This window comes from Oryctolagus cuniculus, chromosome 2 (genome assembly GCF_964237555.1).
Source record: "Oryctolagus cuniculus chromosome 2, mOryCun1.1, whole genome shotgun sequence".
NCBI classification, from domain to species: domain Eukaryota; kingdom Metazoa; phylum Chordata; class Mammalia; order Lagomorpha; family Leporidae; genus Oryctolagus; species Oryctolagus cuniculus.
Genome location: NC_091433.1, coordinates 98,080,332 through 98,107,794, shown reverse-complemented (window position 1 = coordinate 98,107,794; position 27,463 = coordinate 98,080,332). Strand labels below are relative to the sequence as shown.

General features: G+C 40.6%; 1 protein-coding gene and 1 long non-coding RNA gene across 3 annotated transcripts in view; one reads left to right on the top strand and one right to left on the bottom strand.

Annotated features, from left to right (window-relative positions):
• Positions 1-27,463, bottom strand: part of LOC127488438 (uncharacterized) — a 145,117-nt gene that overhangs the window by 39,328 nt on the left and 78,326 nt on the right. The gene's annotated exons all lie outside the window — the stretch shown is intronic.
• Positions 1-27,463, top strand: part of LOC103345638 (kelch-like protein 20) — a 129,968-nt gene that overhangs the window by 39,174 nt on the left and 63,331 nt on the right. The window contains exons 2-3 of the mRNA XM_070068655.1: positions 3,640-3,766; positions 4,011-4,103. Coding sequence (XP_069924756.1) covers positions 3,643-3,766; positions 4,011-4,103 — 217 coding nt within the window. The 5' untranslated portion in view covers positions 3,640-3,642. The remainder of the gene's footprint in view (positions 1-3,639; positions 3,767-4,010; positions 4,104-27,463) is intronic.

The window sequence follows — 27,463 nt, the reverse complement described above, 5'->3', positions numbered from 1 at the left end:
TGGTGAAATTCAGGGTCTTTTTAAAAAAGATTTATTTATTTATTTGAAAGAGTTACACACAGAGAGGGAGAGGCAGAGAAAGAGAAAGAGCTCTTCCATCTGCTGGTTCACTCCCCGGTTGGCTGCAATGGCCAGAGTTTGCCAATCCAAAGCCAGGATCCAGGAGCTTCTTTTGGGTCTTACACATGGGTACAGGGGCCCAAGGACTTGGGCCATCTTCTACTGCTTTCCCAGGCCATAGCAGAAAGCTGGTCCACAAGTGGGGCAGCTGGGAATCAAACCAGTGCCTATATAGGATGCCAGTCTGCAGGTGGCAGTTTTACCCTCTAGGCCACAGTGCCACCCCCAATCCAGGGTTTTGTGAAGGGATGAATACAGGGAAAGGTGCTACTTGGAATCATTACTGGTAAAGTGCACTGCATTAAATATACATTATGTGTATTTGTTAACTTTCTTTAGTATAAACTTTAACAACATAATGTTTATCTCTGATAACCTTATTCATTTGAACACTCAACTTTTCTTTTTACTTTCACATTATTATTTTACAAAATTTGTAGATAATGCTTTCGTTAAACCAATGATAACTTCTGTTTAATCTCTGCCACTTAATATAGGTGGGTGCATTTTCCTTTGTATTTTTATTTTTACAGGTTTATTCCTCCACAGTGAAGCTGATGTTTTCTTGGTTAATGTATTTATTATTATTTATTCATTATATTATATCCTTTTTTCCCACTGTTCAGTGCAGAAGGAAACCAGAGTTGTTTTTTTTTTTTTTTTTTTTTTAAGATTTCATTTATTTATTGAAAGAGTTGCAGAGAGAGAAAGTCTTCTATCTGCTGGCTCACCCTCCAAATTACTGCAAAGGCCAGAGCTCAGCCGATCCAAAGCCAAGACCCAAGAGCTTCTGGGTCTCCCATGCAGGTGCAGTGGCCCAAGGACTTGGACCATGTTCCACTGCTTTCTCAGGACATAGCAGAAAGCTAGATTGTATGTTGAGCAGGCAGGACTCGAACCAGAACCCATATGGAATGCTGGCACTGAAGGCAGCAGCTTTACCCATTATGCCACAGTGTTGGCCTCCTGAGTTTTCTTTGAACTCCTGCCATTCACCTTCTCTCCCAGGTATGATTCTGGGTCCTCCACATGTTTCTAAGAGGAAAGAAAATTAATATATCACCTATAAGTGTTTTTTTTTTTTTTAATTATTCCCCAGCTTGTCAGTACTCATTTTAGGTGTTTAATGCTAGTTTATTTATTTATTTTTTTAGATTTTTTATTTATTTGAACGTCAGAGTTACAGAGAGGCAGAGGGGGAGAGGGAGAGAGGGTCTTCCATCTGCTGGTTCACTCCCCAGTTTTCCACAATGGCCGGAGTTGCACTGGTCCAAAGCTAGAAGTGAAGAGCTTCTTCTGGGTCTCCCACATGGGTTCAGGGGCCCAAGGATTTAGGCCATCTTCTACTGAATTCCCAGGCCATAGCAGAGAGCTGGATTGGAAGTGAAGCCACTGGGACTTGAACTGGCACAAATATGGGATGCCAACACTGACGGCAGTGGCTTTACCTGCTAGCCACAGTGCCAGTCCCAGTATACTAGTTAATTAAAATGGAAAATATGGGGCCAGCTCTGTGGCTCAGTGGGTTAATGCCCTGGTCTAAAGCATCGACATGCCATATAGGCACTGGTTTGAGACCCGGCTGCTCCACTTCTGCTCCAGCTCTCTACTATGGCCTGGGAAAGCAGTGGAAGATGGCCCAGGTCCTTGGGCCCCTGAACCCACGTGGGAGACCCAGAAGAAGCTCCTGGTTCCTGGCTTCAGATTGGTGCAGTTCCAGACATTGCAGCCAATGGGGACTGAACCAGCAGATGGAAGACCTCTCTCTCTGCCTCTCCTCTTTCTGTGTAACTGACTTTCAAATAAATAAATAAATCTTTATAAAATTTTAAAATAGAAAAATAAACATAAAATTTGTTCTCACAGAATATACAGAAATGAATTATGAATTTGGCATGATTATGAAATATTACTGTCATCTATAATAATGCAATTTGGTATCTTGTCTTTCTGTTGCTATAGCAAAATATATATCTGTTACATGAATTGAGTTGAAACTAAGCACAATATGCTACATTTTTGGAGTCATGTCTGAAACAGTGTACACACAGATGATGTACTGAACAGTGTTTTAGTGCTACCTATGAAGTCAACACTTAGCATTTTGCAAGAGGAAGAGTTACCTAGTGCTGGAACACAAATCAGTTAAATTTGTTTTCAAATTGTTAGAGTAATGGAGTTCTTAATACCTTTGAGAAGTTGAATTGGATTCTGGAATAGGATAAGGAATGTGTGGAGAAAAGAATCTACTGGAGGCTCATTTATTTTTTTTAAGATTATTTATTTGAAAGGTGGACTTGCAGAGATTGAGAGAGACAGGGAGACAAAAGGATATATCTTCTATCTACTGTTCATTCCCCAAGTGCCCACAATGGCTGGGACTGGGCCAGGCCAAAGCCAGGAGCCTGGGACTCCATGGGTCTCCCACATTGGTGGAAGGGTCCAAATACTCAGGCCATTTTCACTGCTCTTTCAATCAGATTAGCAGGGAACTAGATTGGAAGTGGAGCAGCAAGGAGTCAAGTCCTCTGTTTACATGGGATGCCAGCATTGATGGTGGAGGCTTAGCCTGCTGGATCACAATTCTGGTGACTATTGCAGGTTCTGAAACAAATCTCTAAGCATTTTTCTCAGTGAGTCACAAATGCAGATTGTACGGCAGACATTCCCAGGTTCTCTTTTTGGGAAAATAATTCCATTGCTTTCACTTTAATTATGTATAATGTTATTTCAAATGTTTATCAGTGGAATAATCATAGAAAAGGGCAAATCTAATTTGTATTCTTTGTCTTACCAGTATTTTTTCTCTTACTTAAAAATATTTATTAGCTTCATAGAGAAAATAGTTGATGGATTGAGAGATAGAGAGCTTTGACACATTAATTCACTTCCTAGATAACCATACCAAACAGAGGTGGGGCAGGACTGAAGCCAGGATTGAGGAATGGAATCTAGCCCTCCTTCATTGGTGACATCACCATTGCTTCGCCAGGCTTGCATTATCTGGGAGCTAGAAACTAGAGCTGGCATTGGAAATCATAGACACTCTGAAGTGGCATCATAAACAACACTAAGCTGAATGTCTGCCCTGTCTTTTAATACATTTTTTCTCTGACATATTGGAAATGATATGCATGGTGTTTTCCTGGAAATTGTTTTCTGTTCATTCCTATCATAGTTTCACTGATGGTTTCTTGCCTTTTTTCTCAATGCTTCTACATACTTCTCCTTAACACTGCCCATTCAAGAGTCAGTATTGCCCCTCTTCTAGCCTGCTGTGCAATTCCCCTTGAATGATGTGGCCTTTGTGATTTGAACCTCCTGTTTCCCTCCAGCTTGGGCATTTCTCACTGCCTGTAGATCATGGGTTTGACTCTGTTGAATGCTCTGCATGGCTTTCTAAACACTCAACAAATCTAATGTGAAACCATATCCTTTCCTTTTTCCTTCATATCCATACATGACTGTCAGTGTTTGTTTTGTGACAGAGTTAATATGTTAATATGTGTAATGTTACAGGTGATGATAGCATTTGAAGACCTGGCTGTGTACTTTAGCTGGGAGGAATGGCAGAACATGAACAATGCTCAGAAAACCCTGTACAGAGATGTGATGCTGGAGACCTACAGCAGCCTCTTCTCCTTGGGTGAGTAACACTCATCACATGCCCAGTGATAACATTTTCTTGCTATTTGACAAGCAAGGGAACACTTTATAATGTTTAATATTGGGCAGGATTAGAATTTGAGTCTACGAATAATCTGAATATCTACCATCTAACAAAAGATTCAAATTGAAACATTTGTTGCATAGCTCCTGAACCAAGCTGTAGTCCTTTAAATAACCCAAGATAGTGATTTTACAAAGTCTTACTTTTTTTCCATTAATAGGGCACTGCATTACCAAACCTGACTTAATCTTCAAGTTGGAGCGGGGAGAAGAGCCATGGATGGTGGATGAATGCTTGAATCAGAGTCTTTCAGGTCAGTCTGCACATAACAGACAGGGAGGCCAAGGCAGAAAGTGTGCAGATGTTGACTGGTGTTCTTTCCATGAATTTTTCTCAAGCCTTACTCCTGATGACAGCTGGTTTTGTGCATCAGACACAGGCATTTAGAGATACCAGTATCTTTCTAACTTTTGTTCTTAGTGAAGATGTTCTTTGATTAAACAAAATCCAGTCATTTTCTGCTGTTACTAAGGCTTTCATCTAGGTTTGATACATTCCCCAAATTCTAACTTCTCCTTCTCTGCACTTCCATACCTTTTCCTTTATGCACTTATTAGTTCCTTCAGTGTTTGTTAATTAGGCAACATACAAAAACTTATTGTTTTTAAGATTAATTTTTCTGTTTTTTTTTTTTTTCTTTTGAAACAGGCAGAGTGGACAGTGAGAGAGAGAGAGACATAGAGAAAGGTCTTCCTTTTGCTGTTGGTTCACCCTCCAATGGCTACCATGGCTGGTGTGCTGTGGCTGGCACACTGTGCTGATCCGAAGCCAGGAATCAGGTGCTTCTCCTGGTCTCCCAGGTGGGCACAGGGCCCAAGGACCTGGGCCATCCTACACTGCACTCCTGGCCCAGAGCAGAGAGCTGGCCTGGAAGAGGGGCAACCGGGACAAAATCCAGAAACCCGACTGGGACTAGAACCTGGTGTGCCAGTGCCACAGGCAGAGGATTAGCCTATTGAGCCACCGCACCAGCCTGTTTCTTTTCTTTTTTTTTTTTTTAAGATTTATTTATTTATTTATTTGAAAGTCAGAGAGAAGAAGGAGAGGCAGAGAGAGAAAGAGAGGTCTTCCATCCACTGGTTCACTTCCCAATTGGCTGTCATGGCTGGAGCTATACTGATCTGAAGCTAGGAGCCAGGAGCTTCTTCCAGGTCTCCCACATGGGTACAGGGATCCAAGGACTTGGGCCATCTTCTACTGCTTCCCAGGCCATAGCAGAGTGCTGGATCAGAAGTGGATCAGCTAGGACTTAAATTGGTGCCCATAAGTGGTGTTGGCACTGCAGATGGTGGCTTTACCTGCTATGCCACAACGCCAGCCCCCGGAAACTTATTTCTAACTCATTGCTCAGATTGAGTTCCCACTCATGATTTTTCCCAGGCATAGAACTTGCTCAGGACTGAATCAATAAATGTGAACTCTCTCTTTCTTAGTCTCTTTCTTTTTTTTCCTCTATGCCTCTCAAATAAATAAGAAAATTATAGTCTGTTGGAAACATTTGAGGAGTGAGCCTACAGTTGGCAAACCTCTGTTTCAGTCTGTCTTTATCTCTCATTCTGTCTCTCTGACTCTCAAGTAAGTAAATAAGTAAATGCTAAAAGATGGTCATGTGGCTTGCTGTGGCGCAGTGAATTAACACCCTAGCCTGAAGCAGCCGCATCCCATATGGGCACCAGTTCAGGACCCAGTTGCTCCACTTCCGATCCAGCTCTCAGCTATGGCCTGGGAAAGCAGTAGATGTTCCAAGTCCTTGGATCCCTGCACCCAAGGGAGACCCAGAAGAAGCTCCTGGCTCCTGGCTTCAGATCAGCACAGTTCTGGCCATTGTGGCCAATTGGGGAGTGAACCATTGGATCAAGACCTGACTCTCTCTTTGCCTCTCCTCTCTCTGTGTAACTCTGACTTTCAAATAAATAAATAAATCTTTAAAAATAAAAGATGGTCATGAGTAAGCCTCTGTGCTGTGACTTCAGAAATTATGAAGCTAGGAATGACACTGTGGTGCAGTGTGTTAAAGCTCCAGCCTGCAACACTAGCATTGCATATTGGTGCCAGTTCAAGTCCCAGCTAGCCCTCTTCTAATCCAGCTCTCTGCTAATGCACCTGAGAAAAGAGCAGAGGTTGGCCCAAGTCTTTGGTCCCCTGTACCCATGTGGGAGGCAAGAAAGACACTCCTGGCTCCTAAATTCATTTTGGCCCAGCATTGGTTGTTGTGCCCATATGGGGAGTGAACCAGCAGATGGAAGACCTCTCTCTGTCTCTATCTCTCTCTATAATTCTAGCTTTCAAATAAGTAAAGTAAATCTTTGAAAAAAAGAAATCATAAACTAAGCATGAACTTATATAAAACATGAAAATAAGTGATCCTAGACTCACCAAGAAACTAATGAGATTTTGAGACCCAAGGTCAAGTAGCCTCATGGGTTTATGTTGAGTAGCTCAGATTTCTTTAAGGGTGGAGTTTGAAGAAGGATTTCTCTCTTATTTTTCAATGTCATTGAAAAATAAGCAAATAAAAAGATAAGAAAAGCATAGAAAATGAAGCTTTCAGTGAAAATAGGAGGCAACTGATCAAAAGCCTGCAGAAATTCAAATCATCACACTGGAATGTTTCTAGAAAGAATTGAGAGGAGGTAACCAGCACTGATGATTTCAGAATGAGCTAGAAAACACTTCAAAGAAGATGAGCACATCCCGGTTTGCAGAAACAAATTCTTCCAACTGATTGGGAGTGTTTAACTAAAGTGGTATATTGGGAATTTTCTGTACCTGTTGTACTTTTGAGAAGCTGAAGGTGTTGGGTGTCCTTAGGAATTTGGGGAAGCTGTCATAGAGTAGAGACAAAGTAGTTTTTCATTTGAAAAATCCCACAAATGATGTTTACCTAGGAAGACTGAGCATGAGACAGTCATAGATTCAAATCATACTCCTTAAATGTTGTCCTGCTTAAAGTACAGGCAATTTCACTCTTCTCCACCTGCAAGTAAATGATCAGTAAAACTTTCTCATGTTTATGGTGGAGATATCAGAGAAGCATAAAGCACACAATTTTTATAAAAATAAACTGGAGAAAAAGGACAGGGAAAAAAATGGTTGCTAGGTAGTGGGTGAATATTTTTATTAAACATTTGCCCATTCTTTAAAATATTTTGTAGTTATTTCATCTTTGTGAAAGGCAGAGTGATAGTGAGAGAAGAGAGAGAGAGAAAGAGGTCCTCTATTAGCTCACTTCCCAGATGCCTGCAACACTTAGGTCTAACTAGTCTGAAGCCAAAACTCTAGAATCCCTCTAGTCTTCCCTGGTTTCTCACAGGTTCCCAGGCACATGAACCATTATCTGCTTCCTTCCAGTTTACATAGGCAGAGAGCTGTACTGAAAGCAGAGTAGCCAGGGCTCAAACTGACACTGTTTTGAGATGCAGGCATCCCACACATCATAGCACAAAAGTCATTCTACCATCCTTGACAAATTCCCATAGTAAAAAGGATCATGTTTGAACATTGGGAAACCTTATGGTATATTAATGTATTAAGGAGAAAAACCATATAATGGTCACAAATAAGTACTTCATACTGATTTTGTGAAAATCTTATGCCACTTGGATAACAAGTAACTTCATTCCCTTTACATGAGAATGCCAGGAGAAACAGTTACATGTGATTCAGTGACATGATTGCTTTTTTCTCATTTCAGTGGTCATAAAAAGGGATGACCTGATTAAGATCAACCAGGAAAGTCAGGACAAAAATCTGAATCAGGATTTTATGAAAAATAACGAGACATCAGCTCTCAAGAGAGTTGAATTAAGAAAAACTCTTAGTTTAAATTCAAGCCATATTCCAACACTGATTATTCAAAAGGGAATCTATTCAGGATTGAAGCCTGAGGAATGCAATAAATGTCACACTCTGTATCCCCCCAGTGGGCCTGATCAACTACAGGCTGGAGAAAAATTTGATAACACTAAGATACCTGGAAAATCTCTCCAGTTCTGTGAGCCTCTTAGTCAGCATGACAATATTCACATGATGAAGCAGACATTTGGACCCACTGGACAAGCAAAAGTCTTCACAAGAAAGATGTTCTGTAAATCTGAGAGGGTTCATATGGCAGAAAACTGTAATAAATCAACTGTCACTTTTGGAAAAGCAACTCAAATAGAAAAAGCTATCCATGAAAATTCTAGCCTCAGTGTGCATCAACAAACTCACACAAGAAAGAAGTTTGATAAGTACATTATGTATGTTGAACCTGTCATTCACCAGTCACATCTTGCAATAAACCAGAGACTAAATACAAGGGAAAACCTTTACAAAAGTAAACCTTGTGGAAAATCCCTCAGTTTTAATTCACCTTCTGAATGTAATGACTGTGGAAAAGCCTTTGGACAAAAGTCAGTCCTCAGAAAACATCAACAAATTCACACAGGGGAGAAACCTCATGAATGTAGTGACTGTGGAAAAGCCTTTGGAAAAAAGTCAGACCTCATAAACCCTGAGCAAATTCACACAGGGGAGAAACCTCATAAATGTAATGAGTGTGGGAAAGCCTTTGGACGAAAGTCAAACCTCATCATACACCAGCGAATTCACACAGGGGAGAAACCTCATAAATGTAATGACTGTGGAAAATCCTTCGGACGAAAGTCAAACCTCAGCATACACCAGCAAATTCACACAGGGGAGAAACCTCATAAATGTAATGACTGTGGAAAATCCTTTGGACAGAAGTCATACCTCATCATACACCAGCAAATTCACACAGGGGAGAAACCTCATAAATGTAATGACTGTGGAAAAGCCTTTGGACAAAAGTCGTGCCTCATCATACACCAGAGAATTCACACAGGGGAGAAACCTCATAAATGTAATGACTGTGGAAAAGCCTTTGGAGAAATGTCAGGCCTCAGGAGACATCAGCGAATTCACACAGGGGAGAAACCTCATAAATGTAATGACTGTGGAAAAGGCTTTGGAAGAAAGTCACACCTCATGATACACCAGCGAATTCACACAAGGGAGAAACCTCATAAATGTAATGACTGTGGAAATGCCTTTGGACACAAGTCAGCCCTCCTCATACACCAGCGAATTCACACAGGGGAGAAAACTCATAAATGTAATGACTGTGGAAAAGACTTTGGATACAAGTCAGTCCTCAGGAGACATCAGCTAATTCACACAGGGGAGAAACCTCATAAATGTAGTGACTGTGGAAAAGCCTTTAGATACAAGTCACACCTCATCATACACCAGCGAATTCACACAGGGGAGAAACCTCATAAATGTAATGACTGTGGAAATGCCTTTGAACACAAGTCAGCCCTCCTCATACACCAGCGAATTCACACAGGGGAGAAACCTCATAAATGTAATGACTGTGGAAAAGCCTTTGGACACAAGTCAGCCCTCCTCATACACCAGCGAATTCACACAGGGGAGAAAACTCATAAATGTAATGACTGTGGAAAAGCCTTTGGAATAAAGTCACACCTCATCATACACCAACGAATTCACACAGGGGAGAAACCTCATAAATGTAATGACTGTGGAAAAGCCTTTGGACACAAGTCAGCCTTCATCATACACCAGAGAATTCACACAGGGGAGAAACCTCATAAATGTAATGACTGTGGAAAAGCCTTTGGACAAAAGTCGTGCCTCATCATACACCAGAGAATTCACACAGGGGAGAAACCTCATAAATGTAATGACTGTGGAAAAGCCTTTGGAAGAAAGTCAGCCCTCCTCAAACACCAGCAAATTCACACAGGGGAGAAACCTCATGTATGTAATGAGTGTGGAAAAGCCTTTGGACAAAAGTCAAACCTCAGCATACACCAGCGAATTCACACAGGGGAGAAACCTCATAAATGTAATGACTGTGGAAAAGCCTTTGGAAACAAGTCAGGCCTCAGGAAACATCAGCGAATTCACATAGGAGAGAAACCTCATAAATGTAATGATTGTGGAAAACCCTTTGGACAAAAGTCACACCTTCTCGTACACCAGCAAATTCACACAGGGGAGAAACCTCATAAATGTAATGACTGTGGAAAAGCCTTTGGACACAATCAAGCCTCAGGAAACATCAGCGAATTCACACAGGAGAGAAACCTCATAAATGTAATGACTATGGAAAAGCCTTTGGACACAAGTCAGCCCTCCTCATACACCAGCGAATTCACACAAGGGAGAAACCTCATAAATGTAATGACTGTGGAAAAGCCTTTGGATGAAAGTCACACCTCAGGAAACATCAGCTAATTCACACAGGGAGAAACCTCATAAATGTAATGACTCTAGAAAAGCCTTTGGACAAAAGTCATACCTTATATTACATTAGAGAATTCACACAGGGGAGAAACCTCATAAATGTAATGACTGTGGAAAAGCCTTTGGACAAATGACTAACCTCATATCACAGCAGAGATTTCACACAGGGTAGAAAACTCATGATTGTAATAACTGTGGAAAGCATTTAGGCATAAGTCAACCTTCATCATGCATCAGAGAATTCACACAGGGCAGAAAGCTTATGAATGTAATGACTGGAAACACCTTTGGACAAAAGTCGAACCTCATATTGCAGCAGAGAATGAACACAGTATTGAAACCTCATGAGTGTAATGACTGTGGAAAAACTTAAGTTCAACTTCAAATGCATCAGAAGATTCACACAGGGAAATAACCTTATAAATGTAATGACTGTGGAAAAGCCTTTTTCTATAAGTTATACTCTTATCAAAACAGTTCACACTGGGCAGAAACCTTATGAATCTAATGAGTGTGGAAAAGCCTTCATAAATTATATGTTATAAATCATAGCTCAGTTTGCACCCACACAGAACATAAAGTGTAAAATACTGTTTGAGTACTAGTTAGAGCATTAATTCACATTGGACAGCACATTAAGGACAGAGATCCCACATGAGGAGTAAGTGCTGCTCCTCCGCACGCGGAGGAGCCGCACCGGACCGGGCGCTTGTTGTTCCCTTTTTTTACAAGTCCTTTCAATAGTAAAGTAAGAATAAGTAAACAGCAAACTCCCAAAGCAAGAATGAGTAGAGAGAAATGAGAAAGAACGAAGTAACGAACTTCCCCGCGAACTCTCCAACGCACTCTCCAACCAACCCACACCACCATGCCGTCTCTCTCCTCCTATATAGTCCTCTCCACCAATCCCAACTCGGCTGCCCACACGCCGAGCACGCCGCTCTCCTCCAATCAGGAGCAGCTCCTGCAGCTTGTCAAGTTGGTGAGAGGCAGCTGGGTAGAAGCTGTTTACTTCTCTCCCAGCGCCATATTGTGGGAGAGCAGATGCATAGAATAAGTCTTAATTCCAGTAACAGTATAGTCCGAATTGCTCCCCACAGATCCCCCTTTCTTTTTATTTTTTTGGCGTTGATACGCGCCTGTGTAAAGTTCAGTGTGATCTTCATGCTATTGACTCTTGTTTGTCGTGCTACTTCAGAGTTTGTTGAAAAATGTCCCGTATTCCAAAGATCTCAGGGATTGGTTATTCATTGTTTTCTTCCTCAAATGGAGTTTTCTTCTTCTAGATCTTCTGCTGGCAGGTTTATCAACCGAATTCTTCTCTCAGGGGTCCATATTGGTTGTGCCGCACCCTGTGGAAAAAAACAAACGGCGCCTCGTACTCTTCTGAGTAAGGGGAACGGGCCTTTCCATTGGTTGTCCTGTAAATCCTTCCACATTACCCACTGTATTGATTCCTTATCAGCTGATTGAGTATGCATTTCTGCAGGTGTTTTACCGTTCTTTTTCTTGTTCAAAAAATTAATTGTATAAAGAGCTAGGGCCAAGACATCCTTGTTGGATGTGGCCATTTCCCCTATTCCCCCTTTTTGTTTAATTATTAAATTTTTTAAATATAAGTGAGCGCGTTCTACCACAGCTTGCCCCTGTGGATTGTATGGAATACCGGTAATATGGGAGATTCCGAATTCTTTCAAAAATGCAGCAAAACGCTTTGATGTATACGCTGGGCCGTTATCCGTTTTGATCACATGAGGAACTCCCCAGGCTGCAAAAGCCTGCAAGCAGTGTTGGATTACTTGTTGTACTCCTTCTTTATTCATGGCTGTGGCCATAATTACACCTGAGTATGTATCTACAGTGACGTGAACACAGCTTTGTCGCCCAAAAGAGGGGATATGTGTAACGTCCATCTGCCAGATATGTCCTGGTTTAAGGCCACGGGGATTGGCTCCCGCAGGAATCTTTGGAACTATGGTAACAACGCACTTTTCACAGGATCTAATGATATCTTCTGCTTGCTTGCGGGGAATATTAAATTTAAAACTTAAAGTGTGGGTGTTAACATGCCATTTAGAGTGATATTCTTTAGCTTGTTCCAAAGCGGTGCATGCAAGCAAGAATCTTGAATAGTGATCTGCCATCATGTTTCCTCGAGTAAGTGGGCCAGGTAAATTAGAATGAGCTCTTATGTGGCCTATGTAAATAGCATGCTCTCTTTGATTTAATAACCCCTGAATTTCACTTAGATAAGAATAGACTGAGGAGGATTTAAGAATAAGGCACTGTGTAGCGAGCATCTGAACTGCATTCACCACATATGCACTATCAGACAAAATATTCATGGGTGCACTCTCTCTGCGTAATACTGTTGCGATAATAGCTAATTCTGCATGTTGTGGAGAAGGGGATGCTGTTAAAACGAAATATCGTTGATTGTTAAATATAGCTGCTCCTGTTCCGCCTTTAGCTCCATCCGTAAATACGGTAACTGCCCCTTGAATTGGATCCCTTCGCACCTTCTGCACCCGTTTTATTGAAACCTGTGTGCAGAAGTTAACAAATGGATGGCGAGGGTAGTGATTGTCAATCTCTATTTGTAGAATGAGAACTATGTATGCCCATTGCCAGCATTCCCTTGTAAAGGCTTCTACTGCCTCTTGAGCAAAGGGAACTACACATCGCTTTGGAGTCTTCCCCGCCATTTCTGTCGCCTTTTTTATTGCTGTTAATATTAAATCGGCCACCGCAATGCCTTGGGTGTATAGTACACGCGGTGCATGTGAATGTGGGTATACAAACAACAAGGGTCCTCCTTGCCAAATGACTGCGAAGGGATACAGCTGTTCCATAAAAATTAATATTTCTAGGGCTTGTTGTGGATCACATCTTTCCATCTGCATTGCTTTAATTTGTTTTTCAATTTTCTGTAACGCCAAGCGGGCTTCTATTGTCAGTCTACGAGGGGAATCAAGCTGGGCATCTCCTTCTAAAATATTGAATAATGGCATCATATCTTTGGTAGTTAATTTACAATAGGGCCTCAACCAATTTAAATTGCCACATAATTTTTGGAAGTCATTAAGGGTCTGTAACCCATCTATTGCAATTTCAAATTCTAATGGGGTTACCTTTTCAGAAGTTACTTTAAGTCCTAAGTACTGTACTACTTCCCCTTTTTGTATCTTCTCTGGCGCTACTTGTAACCCAACTTTTTCCAAATATAATAGCAGCAGCTTATATGCTTCCATTAGGTGACTTTCACTTTCAGCCGTTATTAACAAGTCATCCATGTAGTGTAAAATTTGTACCTTTGGGCACTGTTGTCGAACCGGCTCTACTGCCTGGTCAACATATAGCTGGCATATGGCAGGACTGTTGGTCATTCCTTGGGGAAGCACCTTCCATTCATATCTTTTGTCGGGACCTTGATGATTAATGGAAGGTACGGTGAAAGCAAACCTCTGAGTGTCTTGTTCATGTAGAGGTATGCTAAAAAAGCAGTCCTTCAGATCGAGTACTATTAGTGGCCAATGCTTCGGGATCATAGTAGGAACCGGGAGTCCGGGTTGCAATGCCCCCATGGGTTGCATCTGCTGATTAACAGCCCGTAAATCATGCAACAACCGGTATTTCCCTGATTTTTTCTTTATCACGAATATTGGCGTATTCCATGGGGAGGTTGATGGTTGCAAATGGCCTGCCTCTAATTGTTGTGATACTATATCATTTACCGCAGCCAACTTTTCCTGGGTAAGGGGCCACTGTGGTATCCACTTTGGCTTGTTGTCCAGCCATGACAATGGCAGCGGCTGCATCTCAGTGGCCCCCACGAAAAACCCGTGTCCTGTCTTTTGAAATCGCCTTTGGGCTGGGCTAGGTCCCTTCTGCCTTCTCTGGAGCCTAATCCTCTCTCCTGATATCCCTTTTTATACATAATACGCCGTTCTGTAGAACTCTCCAATTGATCCTCATTTGTTAACGTCAGTCCCAATTGTTCTAAAATGTCTCTTCCCCATAATGTGATGGGGAGTGCACTAACATAAGGTTGCACATTTCCCTTGTTCCCTTCTTGATCCTGCCAATGAAGCACCTGAGCGCTCCTTGATGGTGTCATGGCCGCACCTAGGCCTACTAAAGTATTATCTCCTGGCTGAAGGGGCCATGACTTCGGCCAATCATTTTCCGAAATTATACTTACATCCGCACCTGTGTCTAGCAGGCCCTGAATCGACTTTCCTCTAATGGTTAAGGTCCACAGAGGTCGATCTGCTAGAGATAGGGACAAGGCTGCAAATTTCTCCCCTTGGGGTCCATGAACGTCCTGCGCTCCAATCATGATCAGTATTTGAGCCACAGGTTCTTCTGGTTTGACTTGAATAATACCCTTTGTAGATTGTATTAGCACTTTTAACTTATCACAAGGTAATTGAATGACTCCGGTGATGACCATTAGGCCTCTCAAAGCATTTGTTTCTTTTCCTACGATTATTCCAAGTCCGTTATGCTCCGCTGAAATTGTTTCTGCCCTCACCTCTATGGCTTGTGGCCCCATTTGAGGTGTCAGTACCGAATATTCGGTGGCTCGTAACTCTGCGCGGTAAATATTTGGTTTTGGGACCGTGGCACCCACCGATTGTTTTGGCCCCGGGGTGCAGGGGCCCACATTCCGTTTTTTTGCTGTTGACCATATACACCTGATCTTCTTATGGGGCCCGGCTCATTTGGCATCCTCTGGGGATTGCCTGCGCTGTTTATTTTAAAGTAACATTCACTGACCCAATGATTTCCTCTTCTACAGCGTGGGCAAAGGCCTGGTCTTCTCGAGTTCTCTATGCCCTGCCGATCTCGGGCTGGAAATCTGGCCCTACATTCCCTCATTAGATGCCCTTCTCGACCACATCTAAAGCATATACGTCCCCTCATGTTCTGTCTAAATTGTCGGGTTACTGCTACTGCAGCATGTGATCCAGAAACTACATCATCCATGACATCCCTACAGATTTTCAAAAAGGTAGGGATGTCCTTATGCTGCCATGGTCTAAGAGCTTCCCGACATGTTTTATTGGCCTGCTCATACGCCAATCTTTTGACTAAGGGCATTGCTTCTTCCACGGTTTCGAAAATGTTTCCTGCTGCTTCCATTAATCGGTTCACGAAATCAGCGTAAGGCTCAGTAGGGCCCTGTACTATCTTAGTTAGGCTGTGTTTTACTTCTCCTTTTCTGGGTATCACCTTCCAGGCTCTTCTTACTATTTCCCTCACCTGTAAGAGGACAGCTGTTGGTAATCGGGCCTGCTCATCGGGACTGGCAAATCGCCCTTCTCCATTTAACATTTCCTCATCCCATGCTTGATTCCCTGTTTGATAGTTCTGCTTTGAATATTCTCGCGCAAATTCTTTATAGGCAGCTAGCCACAAGAGGAAGTCACCCCCGCCTAACACCGCCTTTACTAAGTTTCTCCAATCCTCAGGTATTAGGCCTTGCTGCCCGATGTTATCAAGGATTGCCTGAGTGTAACTTGCATGGGGCCCATACAATTGTACTGATTGCTGCAACTCTTTAAGTAATTTATGGTCAAGAGGCGTCCATCCCCTGTTTCCCTGTGGATCCTGAATTACAGGAAACACCTGGCCTGGTTCCTGGTACTGCTCCCAAGCAGGTTTTCTATAAACAGCTCCCCTTTGCTTGTTTTCGGTTCTTGGCCTTTCTAGCTCCTCCTGCATACCTACTCCCTCCATCACTCCTTCTTCCTCCCACTCTTCTTCAATCTCATATGGAAAAAAGGGGCTTTTCTTTACAGGAGGAAACTTTGGTAGTACCAATGGGCGATACCGGGGTGGTGATTCATCCTTTATGGTTGAATTTGCCAGCCTTGTATGGCCAGGATATATTCTTGGCATCTCTCTCGGGGGCGAGGTTCCCTCCTCAGCTTCCTTCTCCCCCCCATAAGCTTCCTGGCTCTCTAAATCCTTCTTTGATTTTCTTCTCACTTGTTCGTTACAATAGTTGCTCGCCTGGCTGCCCTGCCATAATTCTTCCTGCATTTCACTCCCCTCATTAAGCAACAACTCGATCCCTTCCGTGGGGTTCTGAAGCACCTGATCAACAAGTTGCCACAGCTTCAGCACTTCTATCGGTTCCCCAGCCTCGCGCATTTTCCGTCCCACCTGCCTCCACTGCTGTGGAAACCAGGGGGACGTCTCTACGATTGCTCTTACGAATGCATGAATTTTCCTCCCCCCTCGTTTCCCTTGCTTAGAGGAAAAGCTGCGACGAGGTGGGGAGTAGGAAGAGAGAGAGAGAGAAACCATATTTAGCCCATAGATGATCTTTAGGGAGAAACAGAGGATGGTGCCCAGCAGGAGGAAGAGGTAGCCAGTGGGCAAAGAGTAGCCAAAGAACTCCATTGTCTGTACCGTCTGTGACATGTTGGAGCAGTGGGCGCAATGGAAGACTGAGTCTCCCAGACGTTCCCAGTTAATACCTCCTTCCTAGCTTCTAATTTTCTTCCCCCACGGCTTTTTTCCTAGGTTCTGACTAGCTTTTCACCGGCACTCTTTCCGTCCGGCCTTCCCCTAGGCTCTTTGCTAGTCTCTCTCTCCAGTAATTTCCCACTTCTTCCCGGTCTTTCCCTCCTAGGTTTCCTATCCGAGTCACGGCACCACTTGCTGCTCCTCCGCACGCGGAGGAGCCGCACCGGACCGGGCGCTTGTTGTTCCCTTTTTTTACAAGTCCTTTCAATAGTAAAGTAAGAATAAGTAAACAGCAAACTCCCAAAGCAAGAATGAGTAGAGAGAAATGAGAAAGAACGAAGTAACGAACTTCCCCGCGAACTCTCCAACGCACTCTCCAACCAACCCACACCACCATGCCGTCTCTCTCCTCCTATATAGTCCTCTCCACCAATCCCAACTCGGCTGCCCACACGCCGAGCACGCCGCTCTCCTCCAATCAGGAGCAGCTCCTGCAGCTTGTCAAGTTGGTGAGAGGCAGCTGGGTAGAAGCTGTTTACTTCTCTCCCAGCGCCATATTGTGGGAGAGCAGATGCATAGAATAAGTCTTAATTCCAGTAACAGTATAGTCCGAATTGCTCCCCACAGTAAGTACACAGTGACTCCTGATGTTGACTTAACAAATTGACACTCTTGTTTATGGAGTCAGAAATCTCTCTAGGCTCTAGTCATGAGTTGCCAAGGCTCTGGAAGCCTCTTGAGTTCGCTGACTTCTATCTTATTTAGACAAGGTCATAGTGAAAGTGGAAGTTCTCTCCTCCCTTCAGAGAAAGGTACCTCCTTCTTTAATGGCCTGTTCTTTTTACCGGGATCTCGCTCGCAAAGAGCTTTCATTTAAGTCCTTTTTTTTTTTTTTTTTTTTTTTTTTTTGCCAGAGTCTTGGCTTTCCATGCCTAAAATACTTTCATGGGCTCTTCAGCCAGATCCAAGTTCCTTAAGGGCTGATTCTGGGGCCAGAGTGCTCTTTAGGAATCTGCCATTCTATTAGTCTGCTGTGTATCCCACTTCCTATGCTGGATTGTTCTCTCCCTTTTTTATTCTATCCGGTAGTATTAGCAGACACTAGTCTTGTTAATGTGATCCCTTTGACTCTTAGACCTATCAGTGTGATCAATTGTGAACTGAAATTGATCACTTGGACTAGTGAGATGGCATTGGTACATGCCACCTTAATTGGATTGTATTGGAATCCCCTGGCACATTTCTAACTCTTCCATTTGGTACAAGTCCAATTGAGCATGCTAAATTTTATTTTATTTTATTTTTTTTTAACTTTTATTTAATGAATATACGTTTCCAAAGTACGAATAATGGATTACTATGGCTTCCCCCCCATACCGTCCCACCCACAACCCTCCCCTTTCCCACTCCCTCTCCCCTTCCATTCACATCAATCTTCTGTATATAAAGAGAATTGAAAATGAATCTTGATGTGAATGGAATGGTAGAGGGAGCATGAAATGGGAGGGGTGTGAGTGGGAGGGAAGCTATGGGGGGAAGAAGCCATTGTAATCCATAAACTGTACTTTGGAAAATTATATTTACTAAATAAAAGTTAAAAAAAAAGAATTCAAAAAAATAAAGTTTAGCAACTTCTAAAAAAAAAAAAAAACAAACAAACAAACAAAAAATCATAGCTCATATCACACCCAAGAATTCACAATAGGGAGAAACTTCATGAATGCAATGACTGTAGAAAAGCCCTTGGCAATAAGTCACATCTCAGAATGCATCAGAAAATGCACAGGAAATGCACTTGGAAAGCTTTTTCCCATAATTCAGCCCTCATTGCACATTATCTAATTCATATGGGGGAAAACACTTTGGATATAATGCATATGGAAAAGCCTTTATCCATAAGTAACACCTCATAAAACACCAGAATTCACATGGGGGAGAAAGCTTATGAATGGAATTTAATGAATGTGAAAAAATTTTTCTGCCATCAATCAATTCACATGAAGAGACTCCGAAATGAGAAAACATACATGCATAGAAAAGTCATGTACCATACGTCACACCTCAATGGTTACCTGACAACTCACAGAAAGAAAAAATTCTATGACTGTATTATCATGGGAAATACCTTTATTATTAGGCAAACTTCCACAAAACATAGCAAGATTACAGAGAGAAGTCCCTGAAATATAATTTGTGTGGAAGAATTCTTTGGTGGAATCACACCTTAGTGAGTATTGGGCAGTTTTCATGATGAATTGTGACAAAGAGTGGTTAACCGTTCTTCAGAAATTTTTCTCTTATTCAACCTGAACTTTTGGTTTCTCATTATTGTAAGTGGGATCAAGTGTATGAACTGAACTGTGCTCTCTTGTGTAAATTTTGTTAATAAATATTTAAAAGTTGAGTAACAGTTATTTCAACAGTTATTTGGAATACCATCTTCATCAATTACAAAGTTATTTGTTTTATAGCTGCTTTGTTGGCCACCCAGGATTCTTTCCCCACATTATTGTAGTGCAAACCAGTGATGTGACCATAGGCATATCAAGTGACACATGTTCCAGCCATAATAGTGTACCCTGGCCCTGGATAATAAATGTTGTGTGCAACACAAGGGAATGAGTTTGTGGTGACTTATATACCCATGAGAAATTTCAACTAATCTGTGTGCACATCTGGATTAGACTCCACTACCCAAGGTCTATTTGAAGATGCAAGTAGATGTTGCCACACACATTACCCTCATTCTTTAAAGGGACAACCTCAAACCCTATAAGTTGCAACATTCATCTGAATTTTCCTGTATTACTGAGTGTATAATACCTTTTTCATTCATGATGCCACTTTTCTACGCTTTTTCATTCTATTCCTAATTGCCTTGAGACAAGAACATGGAATGAAGTCTATCCAGGTGGTACCCATTGCAATAGAGAAGCAGGAGCATAAGTGTAGTATTTTTTTTAAAAAAGATTTATTTATTTGAAAGAATTACACAGAAAGAGCAGAAACAGAATTTTCCATGCAATGGTTCACTCCCCAATTGGCCACAATAGCCAGAACTGTGCTGATCCAAAACCAGGAGCTTCCTCCAGATCTCCCATGTAGGTGCAGGGATCTAAGCACTTGGGCCTTCTACTATTTCTCAGGCCATAGCAGAGAGCTAGCTTGGAAGTGGAGCAACTGGGTCTCGAACCAGCACCCACATGGGATGCCAGCACTTCAGGTCAGGGCATTAACCTGTTGTGACACAGTGCTGGCCCCTGTAGTACACTTTTGTATTAATTTAACATAATTTTTATAACCTTTTTTTGTTGCATTATTCCCTGCTCCTGCAGGTGGCCCTGATTTTTATTGAAAATGTGTGTTTTTATTTCCAATTTACAAAGTCCTTTCTGGATTAATATAAATCTGATTAACATTCAGTTTGTTCCTCAGGATACCCTCAGGAGGAACACTTTTCCTAGGTTGCTTGGCTATCCCATGATAACAGGGCTACAAATGCTATGATGCATCTAGCTTCAGTAGCTCTTTTATTTCCCATCTAGATAATAGCTGTGCAACTAATCCATTCCACCTCCATTACTACCCATGAGAAATAGCTCTTCATCCCTGTTTAAGTCCCCACAGCTTCTTACAAATGTTCATCAAATTAAATCTTACTATAAACAGATTTAATAGAAAATGAATGATGTAGCTGCTGGTAGTTTCAGTGAGGTTGAATGATTTGCTGGACTACTGTTTTGTCTGGGTTATCTTTCATATTACTTAGAACTAATTTTTCACAATATTGCTTGCCTGAGCACTTTTTCCTAGGCTCCCAGCTAAACAGGTATTTGAAGACTAGATTTACTGTTAATTCTCACTAAGGACAGAGGTCCCACATTGAGAGCACAGATCCTTAAGTGGTCCTTGGGACATAGTGAATGAATATTATACCCACTTGATTTAGTACTCAGGCACTGGTCTCCATTGAAGAGAAGAACTCAGCTGAACAGAATATAACTCCCTTCCAATTAAAAAAAGATTTACCATGCCAAACCTGGGTGTGTCACCTTAGGCATACCCTTTATCCTTGAAAACTGAACAGAGCTCTCTGGCCACACCCACTACAAGTCTCTAGAGATTTGGTGAAAGCAGAAAGTCCATTTATCTACAGTCATAATACAATGATAAAAATTGCCAGAAAAAAAAAAAGTATTTCCACAAATGCCAAATGCAAGAATCCAAGAAGGAAGAATAAGGAAAACATCATCATGCTCCCAAAAGAACATGACAGTTCAATACTAGGTCATGAAGATGATGAGAGACGAAATGCAAGAAATAGAACTCAAAAATTTGGTCATAAGATTACATAGAAGTAATCAAGAGCAAATGCACAAACTACTGAAATCCATGAAGGACATGAAAGAAAATCTCTCCCATGAAGTAAAAATTATCAGGAGGAATCAAGATGAAATGAAGAATTCAACAGAACATGAAACTGAGATATTAAAAAGAAATCAAAATGAAATGAAGAATTCAATATAATAAAAAATGCAGTGGAGAGCCTTAGAAATAGAATCAGTGAGGCAGAAGAGAGAATACCAGACTTAGTAGACAAAGTACAGGAAAGTATACAGTCAAACCAAACACAAGAAAAGGAGATTAGAAATCTAAAAAAGACTGTTGGGATATACAGGATACTATATATATATATATATATATATATATATATATATATATATATATATATATATAAAGACTCTCCATGTGGGTCCACCATGTCCCTCTCATGTCAGTAGAATTTCCTCTGTCATTTTTTCCCTAATTCTTCCCTGAGACTACTCTATTTCCACTTTTTTAAAACTATCTTCTCCTGGGCTAGAGCAGTAAGCTCCCTCCCAACTCTACCATCCAATTATTAGCCCATCTCTATATGATTATGACTCTGTTTCTGCCAAATTACTAATTTATACACCATATAATCAAAATTAAATGCCTTCCATGGAATGCATATTTATTTTGTCATTTACTACTATCACCTGCATGTGTAATGAATAACCTGATTTGTGACATTCCTAACACAGGGAAATGATGGGTACCATGGTTTGATTTATAATTGTGTGGTCATCAACTCACTCTAAATGCTGGAAGTTGTCCCAGCAATTGTCATGTGTATAGGATTTGAGTACATTACAGTGCCAGCACCATCATGGTCATCAGCATAGGATACATTCTTAATGTTTCTAGATGCTCCTGGAACTGTAAATTATTTTCTGATTGTGGAAATTTTCCAAACTGCAAGTCTGTATCATACTGTAATTTTTCCAGTTTATTCCGGACTGTTTTTTCACCAAATATTCATCCGCATATTTATTTTTTAATTATGGCTCACATTAAAAGACACATTGTTACTAAGGGCAAGGCAAAGTTTTAACTTCCATGTGCATCAGGTTTCTATTTTTTATTTTGTCTTTCATTTTATTAATTTCATCTGAGTATGTCAATATCCACATGGAAAGCAATCTTAGCACTGCCAAGGTATGATTCTTTTGGGCACTTATATTTTCATATCATGAATGCACTAAATAATGTTCAAGTTGTCTTAGCAACCTCCATCTTTATGGCCTATCAAATAATTTTAGAGCATTACATTTTTTTTTTTTTGCATTACATTCTTTTACACTTTCAAGGACACTTTTTTATAGCTTCTTTATATTTCAAGAATCAAAATTGTCATTCTCTTTAAAATTTCCATACATTGGATAGAGACAATTTTATCTTGGTTTTAAAATTACTGAATTCAATGGCATAAGCTTTCTTTGATTTAAGAGAGGACAAATTTTCTGTATTTAAATGTGTATTTAGGGCTATTTTTATTAATATCTGTTACATCTCCTTGTAACCTTATTCCTGCTTCTACTATATTTACCATTTGTACACACAACTGTCAATATATTGAAATGAATACATGTCTCTATTTTTCATGTTTATTCAAATTTATTATTACCACCTCAATAAATAATAACCTGATTTGTGCCAATTCTAGTGCAGGGAACTTCAGGCTACCATTAGAGGTTGGTAGACTTGGAGACACAGAGAAACAAAGATTATGAGCTACAACTTGGTGGCTTATTCTTCATTCTTGTAATGATCAGAAACTGAATTATTACAGAAATCTGAGCTATTCTTTTCTGATGACAAATACATTATAAAAATTTCAAAATGTTGCTCTCTATATTACAAATTATATATATGTACTTTATATTGTCATAAACACACACTATATATTATATATAAACACCTTTAAAATTCTCCTTGTCATTGGTATAAATGTTTTGAATTTTAAATATTTACTTTTAAAATTTTATTTAATATAAGTTTGATATATTTCATATATACAGACTAATGAATGTAAGTGACACTTTCCCCGATACCCTCTCTCCCACACACACGCCAACCCTTTCTCCTCTTCCCTCTCACATTCCCACTTAATTTTACAAAATCTGTTTTGAGTTTACTTAATGATTGTATAGTTAACCCTACACTAAGTAAGAGTTCAACAAGTCAGCGAATAGTATGAAGAAAAAAAATAAATTAAAAAAAAATCACTGTTCCTCAATGGAAGAGACAAGGGCTGTAAACAATCATCAAATCTCAAAATGTGTATCTAACTCCAATACATTACATTTTAGGTACTCTATTAGCTACCTCAGATCAGGGAAAACATATGATATCTGTCTTTTGGGGACTCATTTATTTTACTAAGTATAATGGTTTCCAGTTTCATCTATCTTGTTGCAAAAGACAGGGTTTCTTTTTCTTTCTTTTTTTTTAATAACTGAGTAGTATGCCATAGTGTGTATATACCATAATTTTTTTTATCAATCAACGATTGATATCTGGATTGTTCCCAGATCTCAGCTATTGTGAATTGTGCTGCAATGAACATAGGGTTATAGATAACTCTTGCATATGCTAATTTCTTTTGGTTTGGGTAAATTCCAAGGAGTGGGATTGCTGGATCAAATGGTAGGTCTATAATCAAATTTGTAAGATATCTCCATACGGTCTTCCATGGTGGCTTGCACCAGTTTACTTACATTCCAACCAACAGTGGACCAGGGTAACTTTTTTCCACATCCTCAGCAGTTTTGTCATTTGTTGATTTCTTTCTTTCTTTCTTTCTTTCTTTCTTTCTTTCTTTCTTTCTTTCTTTCTTTCTTTCTTTCTTTCTTTCTTTCTTTCTTTCTTTTTTTGACAGGCAGAGTTAGGCAGTGAAAGAGAGAGAGACAGAAAGTCTTCCTTCCATTGGTTCACCCCCAACAAATGGCCACTACGGCTGGCGCTGATCTGAAACCAGGAGCCAGGTGCTTCCTCCTGGTCTCCCATGCAGGTGCTATTCTTTCTTCCCTATTTCTGACCCTTAAAACTGTTCCAAATTATGGGATTTGATTCAATGCACCAGGTCTTAAATTTAAGGTTTTATTTCTGACTTTCGAACAACCAAAGAGACAGATTTTGTGTTAAAGTAATCTATTATGTTCTCTTAATGCCTCTTAAGTTCTAATTGTTTAAAACAACTGAGTTTTAAATGAGTTATGATTTGATCAAATCTGGTCTATACTTTGTTATGATGTTAAGGGATCTTATTTCAACCAGATATTTTAAGCCTTCTTGTCATCTTTTACAGGCATTCAAAAAAAATCAAAGTTCCAAAGAATTTGGACTTTGATATTTCCAGTTGGGTTCCTGGAAATGTCAAAGGATATATGTCTCTCATCTTGGAGAGGCACCAACTAATCAATCAGGCTATTTGGGTTATATTACAGGTACTGTTAAAATGTGAAGTCATGCTAAATTTTAAGTTTTGATAATATAAAATGCCACTGATACAAATGTCTGAAAGTTAAAAAGTCTAATGATCTTGTGTTACTAGACATAATGGTTATCTTAATGAGAAAGGCCCAGAGGCCTAAAAGAATTAAATGTTTTGTAAAATCCTACAGGTGATTTTGAAAATACTGTGTAAAGTAAGCAAATGCCTCTTGTTGGTTAATGAGTTTATCATTTTGAACATAGCTATTTAAAGTCTTTTCTCATCCACAGTTTTGTATATCAGATTTGGCTGCTCTAAACTAAAACATTGTTGGTTCTGTGTTTAGCTGCCCTCCTATAGGTTCTGATGGATTTTTCCCAGCCACTTCTATTGAATTCAGTAATTTTGAATTGTTCTGTAAACAGATGAAGTGAATAATGCACTACAGGTTCCTGTCGCTCCCCCTCTTCGTTGAGGAATGACACAGGACCCTGCGTTGTTCTTTCGTCTGCTCGGCCCTCCCCAGGTTTGCTGCTGGTTCTTCCTGGGTTGGCTACCATCCCTTCCACCTCTGTGGAAGGGCGATTCCCCCTGCCACTTTCCCCACTTCCGCGGGGGAGCGGCACACCGCCAGCCGGCTCTCTCGGGGGCTGCTCAGGTATTCCTCATAGATGTTCCTGGTGCATGTTGTCTCTCTCCTCCTTTATAGTCCTCTTCCACCAATCCCAACTCGGCTGCCCACACGCCGAGCACACTGCTCTCCTCCAATCATGAGCAGGTCCTGCTGTTTATTGGTTGAACTGGAGGCAGTTGTGTAGAAGCTGTTTCCTCCTCTCCCAGCGCCATATTGTGGGAGAGCAGATGCATAGAATAAGTCTTAATTCCAGTAACAGTCTAGTCCGAGTTGCTCCCCACAGTTCCAACTGGAAGAAAGTATGGTTAATCAAGTTTACCAAGAACAGAAAGTAATTTTAATTGGTTGATAATAAAACAGCTAAAGATGTTAGGAAACTATTACTAAAACTGCTTTATTGTTCTATCTTGTATGTTGTGTTATGTGTGTGTTCATATTGTATGTATACATGGGAAAATTTATTTTGAGCTCTGTCTTACTTGGTTTGTAAAGGAAAGATTACTCATAAATTTAATAGCTAAAATTAATTGAAGATACATTTGATTCATGTGACCTGAATCTCTTTGTCAGATGTTTTAAATTTGTTGATAGAAAAAGGAACTAAAAAATGTTTTATGTTTCTGTTTGCTGTTTAAACAAGCCTCATCATGTTAGATATTTAAGATATATTTAAATACATGTATTCTTAAAATTTATAGAAGGCATTGGACCTTCCAGTAAATATTTTATAGGCTATTATTTAATGGTTAAAACCACTTGCTAAGATTCCATTTGACGTTGTCTGTGGGCATTCTGGCAAGCCTGACTTGCTCCCACATTTCTCTATTCTCTTTAAGATGGGACACTGACTCTGTCCTGAGGGATTCCTCAAGATGTAGTTTGATTTTTTGATCTTATGAAAGGAGTGACTAACATATTCTGTGTAACAACATAGCCAAAATGAGAGCTTAAATCATAATTTCACAGCTGGATTTACTTCACCATGGGATTCCAAATCCCCTTGGGCTAGATGGTGAAAATGACATCTTAACTTTTAACATATTTATATATGATTAAGTTTAAAAGTGACTGTATTTGATTGCATTAAGTTTTAAATTGGTCATATAGGAGGCACTAATTGTTAAAGTGATCATATCAATAGAATTAATAGAATTAAAGAGGAGTAAAGGCTTCAACATGGGAAGCAGTCCATACAGCAGACTCAAAGAATGGCAATTGCTCTAAGTAACACTCAGTGACCTCAGAGTCATCCCTAAAGGCATTCTGGACTGGCTAAAAAGCCCACAAGAGCATTTCAGGTGTGGAAAGTTAGGACACTTATGCAAAAAGGTGTGCCTACATGGAGAGTCTCCCTGGGTGAGACTCCTGTGGAAAGAAGTGGTCATCAAAGAAGGATGTACTCTCTTCAAAGGGAGAACTTTCACTTTGCTTACGGCCTTCTCTAAATATTGATGGAGTTTGTGGATTCAGAAGGCTTCCATAGCCTAGACAGCTCATGTCAAGAGCCTTGGGTGATCACTGACAGAACACAAAAGAGTGTGAATTGTTAAATTAACCATAGGAGTCACTGTGCACTAACTTCCCATGCAGGACCTTAAGACTATGCTTAAAAAACAGAGGAGAGAGTACGGTACCCCCACTATGAGTGTGTTAACTTTGCTCCTTTCACCATAAAGTTCTTACCGGTCTCACCCCCTGGAGAGCCACCAGCAGAGAAACACTGGAGACCTCTCACAGGTGCAATCCAATTGCCTCTGGTTTGATGGAGGGACCTAACCACCCAACAATGGAAGGGGCCTGATCCCCTCATAATTATGGGCAAAGGTTTTGCTTGTGCTTTCCAGAGATTACTCTGCAGCCTGTGTGTATAGCAGCCTGAAATGCCAAACCCTGGACCCAGTCTCTGAAAGCTGACCCTCTACAAACCAACTTCAGCACCTTTCCCTGAACAAGCCATTCATAGAAAGATCCTCTTCAGATGCTACAGCTTAAATGGAAGGGACCTTACCAGGTGCTACTAAACATGACTACCTCAGTAAAATTAGGATTAAATGTCTACCTCTCAAGTCCTCACAGGTGTACTCAAAAGACATGCCTGATTATTCCTGTAAGCCAGAGATCTTAAGCAAAAAGAAAAGTAGAGCCTTTGCTTTCCTCACATCACGAGTGCTGCACCTGAAGGCAGGCATGGTGTACCTGCCTCTTTGATTCTCCCTGTTATGAACAATAAAACTCCTAATGTGTTCTTCTAACATAATACTCTATACTCAAGCTAAATAGGTTTATAATGTATCACCACCCACTATCTGGGAGTCTAGGATGTGGTCTTTTAATCTTAAAGGGGCACTCCACTTAAAATTGGTCATGTTCCAGTTTGGCTCATACTAATTAACAAACTTATATGTTCCAGAACTCAACAACTTCTGGG